The sequence below is a fragment of the Tenrec ecaudatus genome, chromosome 6 (genome assembly GCF_050624435.1).
Source record: "Tenrec ecaudatus isolate mTenEca1 chromosome 6, mTenEca1.hap1, whole genome shotgun sequence".
NCBI classification, from domain to species: Eukaryota; Metazoa; Chordata; class Mammalia; order Afrosoricida; family Tenrecidae; genus Tenrec; species Tenrec ecaudatus.
Genome location: NC_134535.1, coordinates 48,484,807 through 48,498,451, shown reverse-complemented (window position 1 = coordinate 48,498,451; position 13,645 = coordinate 48,484,807). Strand labels below are relative to the sequence as shown.

At 42.7% G+C, this 13,645-nt stretch overlaps 1 protein-coding gene across 1 annotated transcript in view; it reads right to left on the bottom strand.

Annotated features, from left to right (window-relative positions):
* LIN7A (lin-7 cell polarity scaffold A) overlaps positions 1–13,645 on the bottom strand; it is a 245,494-nt gene that overhangs the window by 133,203 nt on the left and 98,646 nt on the right. Inside the window, exon 2 of the mRNA XM_075551225.1 lies at positions 9,506–9,624. Within this exon, the coding sequence (XP_075407340.1) occupies positions 9,506–9,624 (119 nt within the window). The remainder of the gene's footprint in view (positions 1–9,505; positions 9,625–13,645) is intronic.

The window sequence follows — 13,645 nt, the reverse complement described above, 5'->3', positions numbered from 1 at the left end:
CTTAGCTAATGAGATGAAATTGTGCTCCTGAGCCAACCAACAATATCTCTCTGTAACATGCATCGCCTTTTGAACAAAATGATTACTAAGATCATGTTTTCTCTGTGTGCGTAACATTAATGCTATCGTTCCAAATCTGTGAAATGTAAAAACAAAATAAAACCACCTCCTTTCCCTGTGATTTTGAATTGCCTATCAACTGTAGAGGTAGCCTTCAGGGGACCACTAAAGACACCACACTTACCTAATCATTGGCAGGGTTTGTAAGATTAATGTATTAAATCTTTATCAATTACTCATATTTGTTTTCTTCTTTACGTATTCACTTTTTTTCTTAGTAACTGCTTTTTAAGGGACTCACTGCCACGAAGTATTTGCTTCTAAGTAGAAAGTATGTTTACTTCAGCAGTAACTATATCACCTTTATATCTCCAGATCTGGCTTCTCCCAAAGGTTTCAGATTTAAAGCCAACTGCCACTAGCCCTCCGTACTTGGCTGTCCAAACAGCAGCACAAATGTACTATGCCAGAAACAGAGCTCTTGATAATGTTTGCTATACCCATTTCATCCCAAAATATTCTCATCTCTTTATCATTTTCCCCATTGTTCAGTTCCAACTTTGAGAAAAAAGAGAATGATTATTCTTCTCTTGCTCAAAACCCTGTGTTCTCAGTTGACTCTCAGTTATCTAGTGCTGCTATAAACAAAATGCTGCACAAGCGTGACTTTAATAAATAGAAATGCATTCTCTCTGGTTCAGGAGGCCAGAAGCTTGAAGTCAGGGTGCTGGATCTAGGAGAAGACTTTTGCTCTCTGTGGGTTCCGGAGGAAGGTCATTGTCTTTCTGAAATTTTGCTCTTTCATACTCTTCATGTGGTTTGGTATCTCTCCATCTCTGCTTGCTACTTTGCTTATATCATTTCTTTTATATCTTAAGAGAAATGGACTCAAAATATATCTTACACTGATCCTACCACATTAACATAAAAGAGACAATTGATTTCCGAATGGGATGATAATCATAAGAATAAAGGTTAGGATTTACACTGGATATTTTTCTGGGGGTGGGGCACAATTCATTATGTAACAATAAAATCACACACACACACCCAAGACTGAATTTGACTGTTTGCACTGCTGCAACTTTTGTCCAAAATATCATCGTTTCTAGTCAATTGTTTTCCTATGGGCCTCTCTCTCTTTTTAAAAAAATCATTTTATTAGGGGCTCAGAAAACTCTTGTCACAATCCATACGTACATCTATTGTGTAAAGCATATTTGTACATTCATTGCCTTCATCATTCTCAAAACATTTGTTTTCCACTTAAGCCCCTGGCATCAGCTTCTCATTCTGCCACCCTCACTCCCCACCCCGCCTTCCTTCATGAACCCTTGATAATTTATAAATTATTATTTTGTCATATCTTACACTATCCAACATCTCCCCTCACCCTCTTTTCTGTTGTCTGTCCCCCAGTCAGGAAGTTATATGTAGATCCTTGTAATCAGTTCCCCCTTTCCATCCCATTCTCCCTCCACCCTCCAGGTATCGCCACTCTCACCACTGGTCCTGAAGGGATCATCTGTCTTGGTATCCCTGTGTTTCCGATTCCTATCTGTACCAATGTACATCCTCTGGTTCAGCCAGATTTGCAGGGTAGAATTGGGATCATGATAATGGGGTGTGGGAGGGGAAGCATTTAGGAACTAGAGGAAAGTTGTATGTTTCATCATTGCTACACTGCACCCTGACTGGCTCGTCTACTCCCCGTGACCCTTGCCCTTCTGTAAAATGATGTACAATTGCCTACAGCTGGGCTTTGGGTCTCCACTCCACACTCCCCCTTATTCACAATGATATGATTTTTTTTTGTTCTGATGATGTCTGATACCTGATCCCTTCGACACCTTGTGATCGCACCTTGTTTACCTTCAAGCCTATAAGACCTCCAGATGCTATATATTTTGATAGCCGGGCACCATAAGCTTTCTTCACCACTTTTGCTTATGTACCCATTTGTCTTCAGCAATCTTATCAGGTAGGTGAGCACACAATGATATGAGTTTTTGTTCTTTGATGCCTGATAACTGATCCCTTCAGCACCTCATGGTCACACAGGCTGGTGTGCTTCTTCCATGTGGACTTTGTTGCTTCTGAGCTGGATGGCTGCTTGTTTACCTTCAAGCCTTCAAGACCCCAGATGTTATATATTTTGATAGCTGGGAACCATCAGCTTTCTTTGCCATATTAGTAAGCCAAGCACAGGACAAGTACAACATGAATCCGCTGAGGTAAGCTTTAAAAAATATATACAAAAGGGGCTTTGGGCCTCTCTTGATATATACAAAAGGGCCATTGGGCCTCTCTTGCTTCTATTCTTGCACCACCTTTTATTCTTCTCTCAGTGGCATAAAATACATGCAAGTTCCTAATGGAACCTGTGACTCTATCTTATCTGGTCACCGGCTGCTTCCATAGACCCTACCTAGTTTATTCCTTGTCAAGATACATTGGCTTTTAAAAAAAATAATAATTTTATTAGGCCTTGTACCACTGTTATCACAATCCATTCATCCATCCGTTGTGTCAAGCACATTTATACATATGTTGCCAACATCATTTTCAAAACATTTTCTTCTACTTGAACCCTTGATATCAGCTCCTCATTTTTCCCTTCCCTCTATCATGAATCCTTGATAATTACATTTTTTTCTTCATGTCTTACACTGACCAATGGTCTCCATTCATCTACTTTTCTGTTGTCCATCCCCCTCGGAAGGGGTAGTATACAGATCATTGTGATCAGTCCCCACTTTCTCCCCCCACCTTCCCCTTCTCCTTCTGCTATCGCTACTCTCATTAATGGTCCTGAGAGGTTTACCTGTCCTGGATTCCCGGTGTCTCCAGATCTTATCTGTACCCCTGAACATGATCTGTAAGGTAGAATTGGGGTCCTCATTGCACAGGCTGGTTTGCTTCTTCCATGTGTGCTTGGTTACTTCTCAGCTAGATGCCTGCTTGTTTATCTGTAAGACGCCAGATGCTATATTTTTTGATAGCTGGACACCATCATCTTTCTTCACCACATTTGCTTATGCACCCATGTTGTCTTCAGCAATCATGTCGGGAAGGTGAGCAGCACAGAAAGCCAGGTTATGAGAACAAAGTATTCTTGCATTGAGGGAGTACTTGAGTAGAAGCCCAATGATACATTGGATTTTGTGGTGTTCCTAATATAGACTAAGATCAGTTTTGTCTCTAGGTCTTTGCACTTGTGATTTTTTATATGCAGCCTGATTTCCCTTCAAATTAGCTTGACTGTCCTATTCTACATTTTGTTTATTTTTCAAACATATCAACTAAAAAGTCATATCTCTTCCTCTAATCCTACTTAATTTTTTTAACCATTGTCTTTTAATCCTCTGATATTGTTTTCCATATGTACTTGTTGATCATAAATTCCTCAAAATGAAATGTAATTTCCAAGAAAGTAGAGACTGCATTGATCATGAGTTGCATATGCAGAGAACTGGGAATATATTAGATATTTTCTGGTTAATTCGGTGGCAGGCAGAATACTAACTTACAGTACTAACCAGAGATGTCTAAAGAGGAAATATGAGCCAGTTAATCTCAGGGGAGTAGGGTTATGTGAGGAAAGAGAGAAGTGTATAGGGGATTTTGTCTTCATCTATAAAGCAACTACAGATTGTTCATCTATAAGATGTCCTGGGGTTTCCACATATCCTGTATATCTCTCAGTAAGTGGTAGGCAGTGAGTCAGAATTCACACACTGAGACAAATCCTTTGGACAAATTCATAAGCCAAAACTTGGGAATAAAATTATTTTAATTTACTTTAGCTATGTTCAATGTTTACTTGTGTATGCCAAAGCATTGAGAAGAATGGAAATTCCAGAAGACTTCATTGTGCTCATGTAAAACTTGTACATGGATATATGGTGTGGTAGTTACATAATCTAGTGTCAATTTGAGGATTCCGAATGAAGGGGGGGAGTCTATCTTGTCAATCAGATAGTACATTGATAAACCTCATTTGAAGGCATGAAGGAGATAAATAGCTCGCTGGAGGCGGGACAGATGCTTACTCCCTGTGAAACATCCATGTGGAGAAGACACGTGGAAAAGGGCTGATGGAGCCAGACTTCTGGAGCGGGAGAAGTCCTGTGGGGAGCCCTGCCAGTGTTGAGATGCTTACAATGCCACTAGATCCACAAGTCTTCCCACCCACTGCTCTGTGATCTCCTGCATTTGGCATCATTGCATTTGCTTTGTGAGTCTGAAGAGGACATTATAGATTGGTATCAGACATATGGGCTTTATTGGACTTACGGACTTGATCTGGGCTGGAATGTTTTCTCAATATTCAACTGCTCTTGTATCTAAAGCTCTTTATTATACACATGAGTGCCTATGAATTTGTTTCTCTAGTCTACCCAGACTAAAGCATATGGATCAAGAGGCAGACATGTGGCTGGAACAAGGGAATATTGCATGATTTGAAATCAGGAAAGGCATACGACAGGTTGTATCCTCTTACCATAAATATTCAATCTGTATGCTGAGCAAATAGTCAGAGAAACAGGTTTATATGAAGAGGAATGTGGCATCAAAATTAGAGGAAGGCTTATTAACAGCCTACAATATGCAGATAATATGACATTGCTTGCTGAAAGCTCGGAGAACCTAGAGCACTTGCTGGTGAAGATAAAGAATTGAGTCTTCAGGATGGATTACAACTCAATGTAAAGAAAAATAAAACCCTCACAATTAGACCAATAGGTAGCATCAGGGTAAATGGAGACAACGTTGATGTTGTCTTCCTTGAATCCCATCAATGCTCATGGAAGCAGCAGTCAGGTAAATCTCCTGCAGAATATCTCTTTAAAGTATGTAAAGCAAGGACGTTACTTTGAGTTTTAAGGTGGACTTGACCCTGGTATTTTCAATTGCCTTATATATATGTATATGTGAAAGTGAATAAGGAAGCCTAGAGAAGAATCAATGCATTTGAATTATGGAGCTGAAGAAGATTATTGAAAGTGCCATAGACTGCTAAAAGGACAAACTAATCATCTGTCTTGGAGGAAGTATGGCCAGAGTGCTCCTTAGAGGCAAGGATGGCCAGACTGTGTCTTACATACTTTGCGCATGTTGTCAGGAGAGACTGGTCCCTGCAGAAGGACGTCACATTTGGTCAAGTGAGGGGTAGTGAAGGAGAGGAAGACCCTCCTGGAGGTGAACTGACTCTGTGACTGGAACAGTGAGCTCAGGCATGGGAAACACTGTGAGGATTGCCACAGGACCCGGCAGCATTTCGTTCTGTTCTATGTAAGGACACTATGGGTCGAATTGACTCAATGGCACCTAACGACAACATGATCAGTATAAGCTAAAATTAAATCGAGAATCATTATGCCTGATAAAGATGCTGCAGAAGCAATGAAAACAAACAAGCTAACTGCCATCAAGACGGTTCCCATTCACAGCAACTCCACCAGGCAGCGTAGCCCTGCCTCTGAGGGCTGCTGACACTGTCACGCTTACAGGAGTAGAAAGCACCCGCTTGCTCCTCGCCTACACAGGATAAGCCAAAATTCCAGCTGGAACTGAACTGGGTAGACTACAGTTAAAATACCGAGTGAGAAAGTTGGGTTTGATTCTTACTAAGCCATCATCTGGATCTTCGCCACATAGTGCTGACACATAAGCAACACTGATGGAGAAGAACATGTATACTCATGATTAAAGTTGCAGGAGGAATCTCTGGGTGACACAAGCAGTTCAGCACTGACTCCTGGGAAAGAGGTATGGCAGAGGCATCTGACCTCGGCCAACTTCGCAAAGGCGGAGGACACTCGCCATCAGCTCCGCCTCAACCATTGGACTAAGCCTGTAGGTTGGAGTTCAAACTTGCCTCTCCTCCCAACCTTCTTTATCAGTTTTGAAGCCATTTGTTCCTTGCATGACACCTGTCGTGGTTACATAAGTTCATGTTAACTTGATAAACACAATGTAAGGGTGGAGTCTAGCCTGTCAGTCAGGTCACAGCTTGATGATAATTCCTTGTGGGTGTGGCCTTCTCATGAGGATTCTGGGAACTTCCTCTTTTTCTCCCTGGAGGAGGGTGACACTCCCCCCCTGCTTCCTTCCTGTGGACGAGCCACATGGAACCATGCTGATGGCAGCCAGAAACCTGGATGTGTCTGTTGAACCCACATCCAGGGCTTTTCACCCACTGACTTGCCACCTCCCGGCATTCAGCATCATTGCAAGTGCTGGATGAGTCTGAAGAGGAATTTATGGACTGGTATCACACATGGGCAAATATCAGACTTATGGACATGATCACTCAGAACTGGACTTGGAGGTTTTCTCAATATATAATTGTTTTTTGATATCAAGTTCTCTTTTACACACATATGAGTGTCTCTATAAATTTGTTTCTTTAGTCAATCCAGACTAACACAGCACTGTATTCCTCTGCCTGTTCATTCCATTGAAATGGCTACACAGAACTCAATGGACAATACTCATGATTATGGGATTATTATGGAAAATGACAGGCTATAATTTAGGGTCAGATTTGTTAAGGATGCAGCTTTTTGATCCAACATATCTCTGACCAGCCATGCCCACAAACAAACGTTTCTCTGTTCTGGTCCCCAGCCTCTCAGCCTCATAAACCTTTCCTGTCTGCTTTGCGTTAGCAGGTGCTACACAGCTCCTTCGACATTGCCGATAAATGCCCAAAGGGCGCTTAACTCTGAAAGCAAGCCGCCGCCTCAAAGGCACTCTACTTGCTTTGTGGGCAACAAGCTCACCATTATATATCTTGCTGTGGGTCTAAGTTCTGCTTTCTTGTTTCTTCTCCAACTTATCACCAATGTTGCCTAGATCAAACAGGTTCAGCATGGGAATCTCAGGATTCAAAGGACCCTATCCCTCCTCTTCTTTCTTGATGGTAGTAAGATCCTCCCCCCGACTTTTTTAGTGGCTTATCTTATACCTAGAAGAATGGAAAAACTGAACAATCTTTCATTAGGATTCTAGACATCCTATGCACATGGTGACCTCCAGTCATTTTGTGGGGATTACAAAGACTATGGCTAAGATGTGCCATCATTCACTGTACCACAAGCACTAACCAAAAGGCTGATGGTTCACATGCGCCCCAAGGTGCCATGGAAAAATGGACTGGTGGTCTGCTTCCAAACCCCTATGGGATTGCTAAATGTATAAACTGACTGCCTGGGAAGAAGTACGACCAGAGTGCTCCTTAGAGGCAAGGATGGCCAGACTTCCCCTTACATACTTTGGACATGTTGTCAGGGGAGACCCGTACTTGGAGAAACACAGTGCTTTGTACAGTAGAGGGGCAGTGAAAAAGAGGAGGTTCCTGGCTCTCTGCTCCTCCTTGTGTGACAGGCAGCTGCACCTCGTGCTGTCCCAGCTGAATCTGGAGACACAACGATGAAGGTTAGAGTAAACTGACTTGGCCACATTGGACCAGGAAATCATACCCACGTCTACTGGTGCTGCCAAGATTTGGTAAAGGTTATCCCAGCGCTGAATGGGAAACTCACTGGCATGGCCTTCCATGTCGCCACCCCCACTGGGTCAGTTGTGGATCTCACTTGCTGTCTGGAGAAAGCTTCGAGTACGATAACATCAAAAAGGTGGTGGAGCAGGCGTCAGGCGTCAGATGGTCCCCTAAAGGGTATCCTAGGTTACACTGAGGATCAGGTTGTTCTCCTGTGACTTTAATAGTAATACCTACTCTTCTACCTTTGATACTGGGACTGGCAATTCCCTCCACAGACACTTTGTCAAGCTCATTTCCTGGTATGACAATGAATTGAGTTATGGTGACAGAGTGGTCGATCTTATGGTCCACATGGTCAACAAGTAATAAGAGCACCAGCACTCCCACCCCCATTGGCACCACCAGCCCCAGCAACGGAAGTAGAGGACGGGAGAGGCCCTCAGTGGAGTCTTTGCCTCAACTCAATCCCCCAACACACTGAGAACATCCCATCATCGAGGGGCTCTGTCCAGATGCCCTGAAGAAAGGCACAGGCTTTGCGGGCACAACCTTGTCATGCTCCATCCATACAGTCGTACAGGGGACCCAGCCAAAAAAATGAAGGAAGAAGGAAAAGATGAGCAGGAAGGTGCCCAAAGGAATGAACTGACCCCATGACTGCCAGGGGGCTCAAGCACATGGACGAGGGCGAGGTAGGCGCCGTCCTGTGCAGGGCTTCCTGTTACTGTGCACGGGGTCGCTGTGCGTCAGAATGGACTTGACGGCACCAAGCAACAAGGACAATGGCATGCGGTTATTTAGGCCACAGCTTGTTGCCTGACTCATCAGGTAGAGTCCTAATAGAGTGGCAAAATGAAAAGAAGCTTAATTTACACATTCCCTGTGTGGTGTAGAAGGAACCCTGGCCATGTGGCGGTTACATGTTGGAAGTCACTGGTCACGCTGGTCGGGAAAGGTGAGGCTTTCTCCGCCCCAGAAGAGTTACAGCCATGGAAACCGCTGGGGCAGTTATGGCCTGTCTTATGCCCTCACCATGGCCCAGAATGGTCTTGAGCAAAGTGTGTGCATGTTATATATTTTCTGCAACAACACAGTCTCCGGAAAGTCATTGGGCTCACCCATCTTCAGAGAGGATGGCAGTGGGGAAATCACTTCTAGGGACGATTAAGGGAGCAAATATGCTGAATTTACAGATGTTATTATAATAAATAATTACTTATGACCTACTAGGGAGGAGATTGTGAACTTACTGAACAAAGCAATAAACACATTTTTTCAAGTGCACTCTCTTATCACTAATTAAATATATTAATTGAATAGTGTATTCTATCACCAACCCCCCAAACCAAACCAGGTGCCATCAAGTTGATTCCTTCCACCATAAGCCAGTATAAAATTCTGGAAGTCATTTCGATTCACTTGGTTCAAATTAGTCTTCTTGAAACCATCACCGATGAAAACATCACAAAAATTGCCCTTAGAGGTAATTTTAGGGCTCCTTTTTGATTTTCAATTGTTGCACTGATTCGTCATGTTTGAGTAGCTATGCATTTGGTCCTGGGCAGTTACTCTTTCCGATTTCCCTCTGACCAATTTAGCTGAGAGTTCTTTGAAGAATAACTCTGTCTCCAATAATTGTCATCATTTCCACCTGAATTTCCACGTGGCTACATTTGCCACCAAATCATCCAGATGGCAATGTAGCAGTCACATGCTGAGGTAAACACATCATTTGCCACTCCCACAAATCCTAAGACTCTAATTCAGAACTACGGCAGGTGGAAGCATATTGTATCATCTGTTTAAGGAACTAAAAACAGCAAGTTAAGATGTAACTCTAATCCTAATGCTGTCAAATGTTTGTGTGGAAGAAAACCTGTGTTCTATTTCAAAGACATCTGGCTGGACATAGTCATTGCGATCTCGGTGTCATACCTCGCGGATGGCGGTGCAGAACTCACTCTGTAGCACCCTTTTGAGGGACTGCAGCTTGTGCACCGGGACTTCGCCAGATTCCTGCAGTTTCTCCAGGAGCTCAATCGCTCGTGCAACATCTAAATGGGAAAAAGAAAGAAAGACAAGTTCTGTTATTCCAATTCAATGGTGACAATGGAAAGTAAGAGAGAAAAAAATTAAAATGTACCATTCATAGCTTATTGATCTCGTTCCTCTCTTGGTAACACATCATATTTATGTTGCCAAGAGAATATTATTATGTGAAACCAAATTGGTCACACTATATCTTCTTTAATAGCATGTCGTGTTAGTTATTTCTGTTACAACAATCTGTTCAAATATTCTCTAAAGCATGATACATGTTTTCTATTTATCCTAGTCCCCATCGCCCACCCCCACCCCCCCCCCCCAAAACCCACCAAGTGCTCCTAATATTACTTCTCATAATTTGTTTAAGGTTGACCTTTACCATACCATTTCAGGGTGCTGAAGAGACTCCAATCTTAAATATAATTTAAGAAGAACACCTATTAACTCTTAAAAGTGACAAAGACACAGACACCTTATCCAGATGCGGGAGGCCATTAGCAGGAAGTAAAGCTGGCATGAGAAAATTGGGCCATGAGTCAAATAAGGCATGGAACATAGGACACTGTCACACTGTATCCAGGCAGGCCCAGGAGAGACTGTCCCTCCCCGAGCTGCCTGCAAAGGGGTGGAGGTAATCTGTTTTCCCAGGCGCTCCACTCGAGGGCAACATTGTCTACAGCCTTGGTTGGTGATCAGAAATAACTCGATGAAGGCTTAATCTATGGGGGTACTCTACAAATGGACTTTAGGCTTTCACTGCCATCCTTGGCCTTTTGCAAACCGGGGTGCTCAGAATTTAAGCTCTAGTACAATGGCAATAGCAATTTTACATTTTGCATAATGGCTTGATTAACATGAGCCATTTCCACTAGTCTGTGACTCCCTTGATCGGAATTTGTCTGGTTTTGATCACCATTGCATTCTTTCAGTCTGATATGTAGAGGTAAGTTTTGCATGGTGCCATTGAGCTGATTCTGACTCATAACAACTGTATGTCCAGCAGAACGAAACCCTGCCTTATCCTGCGCTATCCTCACAATTGTTAATCTGAGCCCACTGTTGCAGTCAATAAGGGTATCCCTCTTTTTCTCCGACCTACTGTATTACCAAGCAGCCCTTTTCCAGAGACTGGTCTCTCCTAATAACATGTCCAAAACAGGAGAGAGAAAGTCTCCCCAGATTTTAAGGGGTGTTCTAGCTATACTTCCTCCAAGACAAAAGTGCTTGTTCTTCTGGCAATCCATGGTGCTTCTTCACCAATAGTACCATAAATCAAATAAATTAGTTCTTCTTCATCTTTCCATATTCATGGTCCAGCTTTGGCAATGCATATGAGAAGATTGAAATTGAAGCCCTGGTGGTGATCTGGTTACGAGTCAAATGCTAATCACAGCTTCAGCAGCTCAAACTGATCAACCTCTCAGAAGGAGAAATATTAGGCTAACTACTGGTGACTAGTGTTTATGTGTTGGGCTGCTATCCTAAAAGTCAGCAGTTCAAAACTACCAGCCACTCCATGGAAGAATAAATGGGCTTTCTATGCCCATAAAGAGTTACAGTCTTGGAAATCCACAGGAGCAATTTTACCCTATCCTGTCGGATCACTAGGAGTTGACCTCAACTCGAAGGCAGTAAGAGTGAGACTTCCACAAGGGAGCAATTCAACTCTGTGGTAAAGGACGACTGTGAGTCAGAATTGACTCCACTCTAGTAAGTAGGACTTGGGTCAGGCGCACCTAAGTCCTCCAAGTGACTTCCTTGCTCTTCAACACTTCAACAAGGTCTTGTGCAGCAGATTTACCCAATGCAGTACTTCTTGTGATTTATTGATTACTGCTTCCATGATCATTAATTGCAGATTCAAGTAAAATAACACCCTCCCCCCGGGCAACTTCCATGTGTTCATTTATCCTGCTGTGTTTAGGGGCAGTTGTGAAGACTTGCACTTTACATTGTGTTGCAGTCCATACTGATGGCACTGGCCTTTCATTTTCAACATCAAGAGCTTCAAACCTTCCTTGCTTTCATCAAGCAAGGTTGTGTCATTGCTTGTCACAGGTTATTAATATACCTTCCCCAAATCCTGATGCCTAGTTCTTTTTCAGATTATTTGCTCAGCATACAGATTGAGTAAGTGTGGTGAAAAGATACCACCTAGACACACAACTTTTCTTATTTTAAATCACGTGGTCTTCACTTGTTCTGTTCCAACGACTCTCTTTTGGTCTACGGACAAGTTCTACATGAACACAATGAACACTTCTCTAAGTCCCATTCTGCTCAGTGATAGCCACAGTCTAGTACAATCCACACAGTGTCATGCTTTTGCAATCAATAAAACACAAGTAAATATGTTTCTAGTTCTATCTGCTGTCATCCAAGGTCCATATGAGATCAACAATGATAGCTCATGTCCCATGTCCTCTTCTGAGGCTGGCCTGAATTCTGACAGCTCCCTGTCATTGTACTTTTGCAGCCATTTTTAAGTGATCGCCAGTAAAATTTTACTTGCAAGTGATATTAATGATATTGTTCATTAATTTTGACAATCTGTTATGTCCGCTTTTTCTAGAATGGGCATAAATATGGATCTTTCCCAGTCAGTTGGCCAGGTGAGTGTCTCCCAAATTTCTTGACATAGTTGAGTGAGTATTTCCTGAGCTGCTACAGTTGGCTGAAATATTTCAGTTGGTATTCCATCAATTCCTGGAGCCTTGATTTTTGTGTATGCTTTCAGTGCAGCCTGGACTTCTTTCTGTACCATTCGCTCCTGATCATATGCTACCTCTTTAAATAGGTGAATATTGGCTCATTGGCTACTGTGTCACTCCATCTCCTTGAGAGCCTTCCTCTTTTTTACTGTTCCTCCACTTTACCAAGCACGATGTCCTTCTCCAGGGACTGGCCTCTTCTGACCATATGTCCAAAGTACCTGAGCCCAAGTCTCACCATCCTTGCCCGTAAGAAACAACTTTTCCCAAAACAGATTTGTTTGTCCTGTAGTTGTCCATGGTACTTCCAATATTCACCCAACAACTTGTCTCTCGTTTTGCACATAGAATCCTTCGATATTTAAACTTGAGGTTTAAGTAGGTTTGTTGCTGTCGTTTGTTTTCAGTTTGAAATCTATGGTGTGTGTTCTACTCCATAAGCCTCCTAACTCCAGGCCTTGCACATGTTATCACAATACTTTACTTCCTCTGCTTGAGCTGTGCTTTGAAAGGTTCTGTTCAGCTTTATTAGCCCATCATCTCTTCAGTTTGCTCTAATTAGTCTGCATTTGAGAGCAAGTTTCTGAGTCTGTTTTGACATCCACTTTTACCTTTTCTTTATCTCTTGTTGCAGGGGTAGTAAATTTGTTAATGTGGCTCTTTCAACCCAAGTTTCTAACTTCCATCAAATGACCTTTCCCTGCAAGGGTACGGTAGGATGATGCAGGAAGATGCTGGTAGGATTCACTTGTGAGTAATAGTGAACAGGACTCCCTGGAGTACCTTCCTGCTGTGTATAAAATGGGCCGTGTAAGAAGCAGGGGGAAAGATCTTACTACCAGAGTCGGGAGTGGAACATATCCTAAGATCCTTGTTCATTGAACCTCCTGGATCCAGATGACAGTTACATCAACAGAGCATCAGTAGAACCAGGAGGCAGAGTATGTAACAGAGTATTGGATTTCCCAAACTACAGAGTACGTAAACCTGAGTGCAGGAGGTTGGCTTGTGGAGTGGGGTTCCACTGGGCACTTAATTGGGGAAGTAGAAATTGCTGGCCTCTGGAGATTAAGCAAAGTGGTGTGCCCTTTGGCATTTATGAGTAGATTTGGCAGGAGGTTGTAACATGTCCTGATAAGCAACTCTGAACATTTCTTACTGAGGTATCAAAACTTGTTAACTTCCTAGATAAACCTTTTAACCGGGGTGTCAGGATACCTGCCCTAACACATCATCATGGGTCCAGTAGGCACAATTTTACAGCAATAATAAGTAAAGATTATAGTAAAGCCATAGAGAACACGAGAGATAGGAGAGA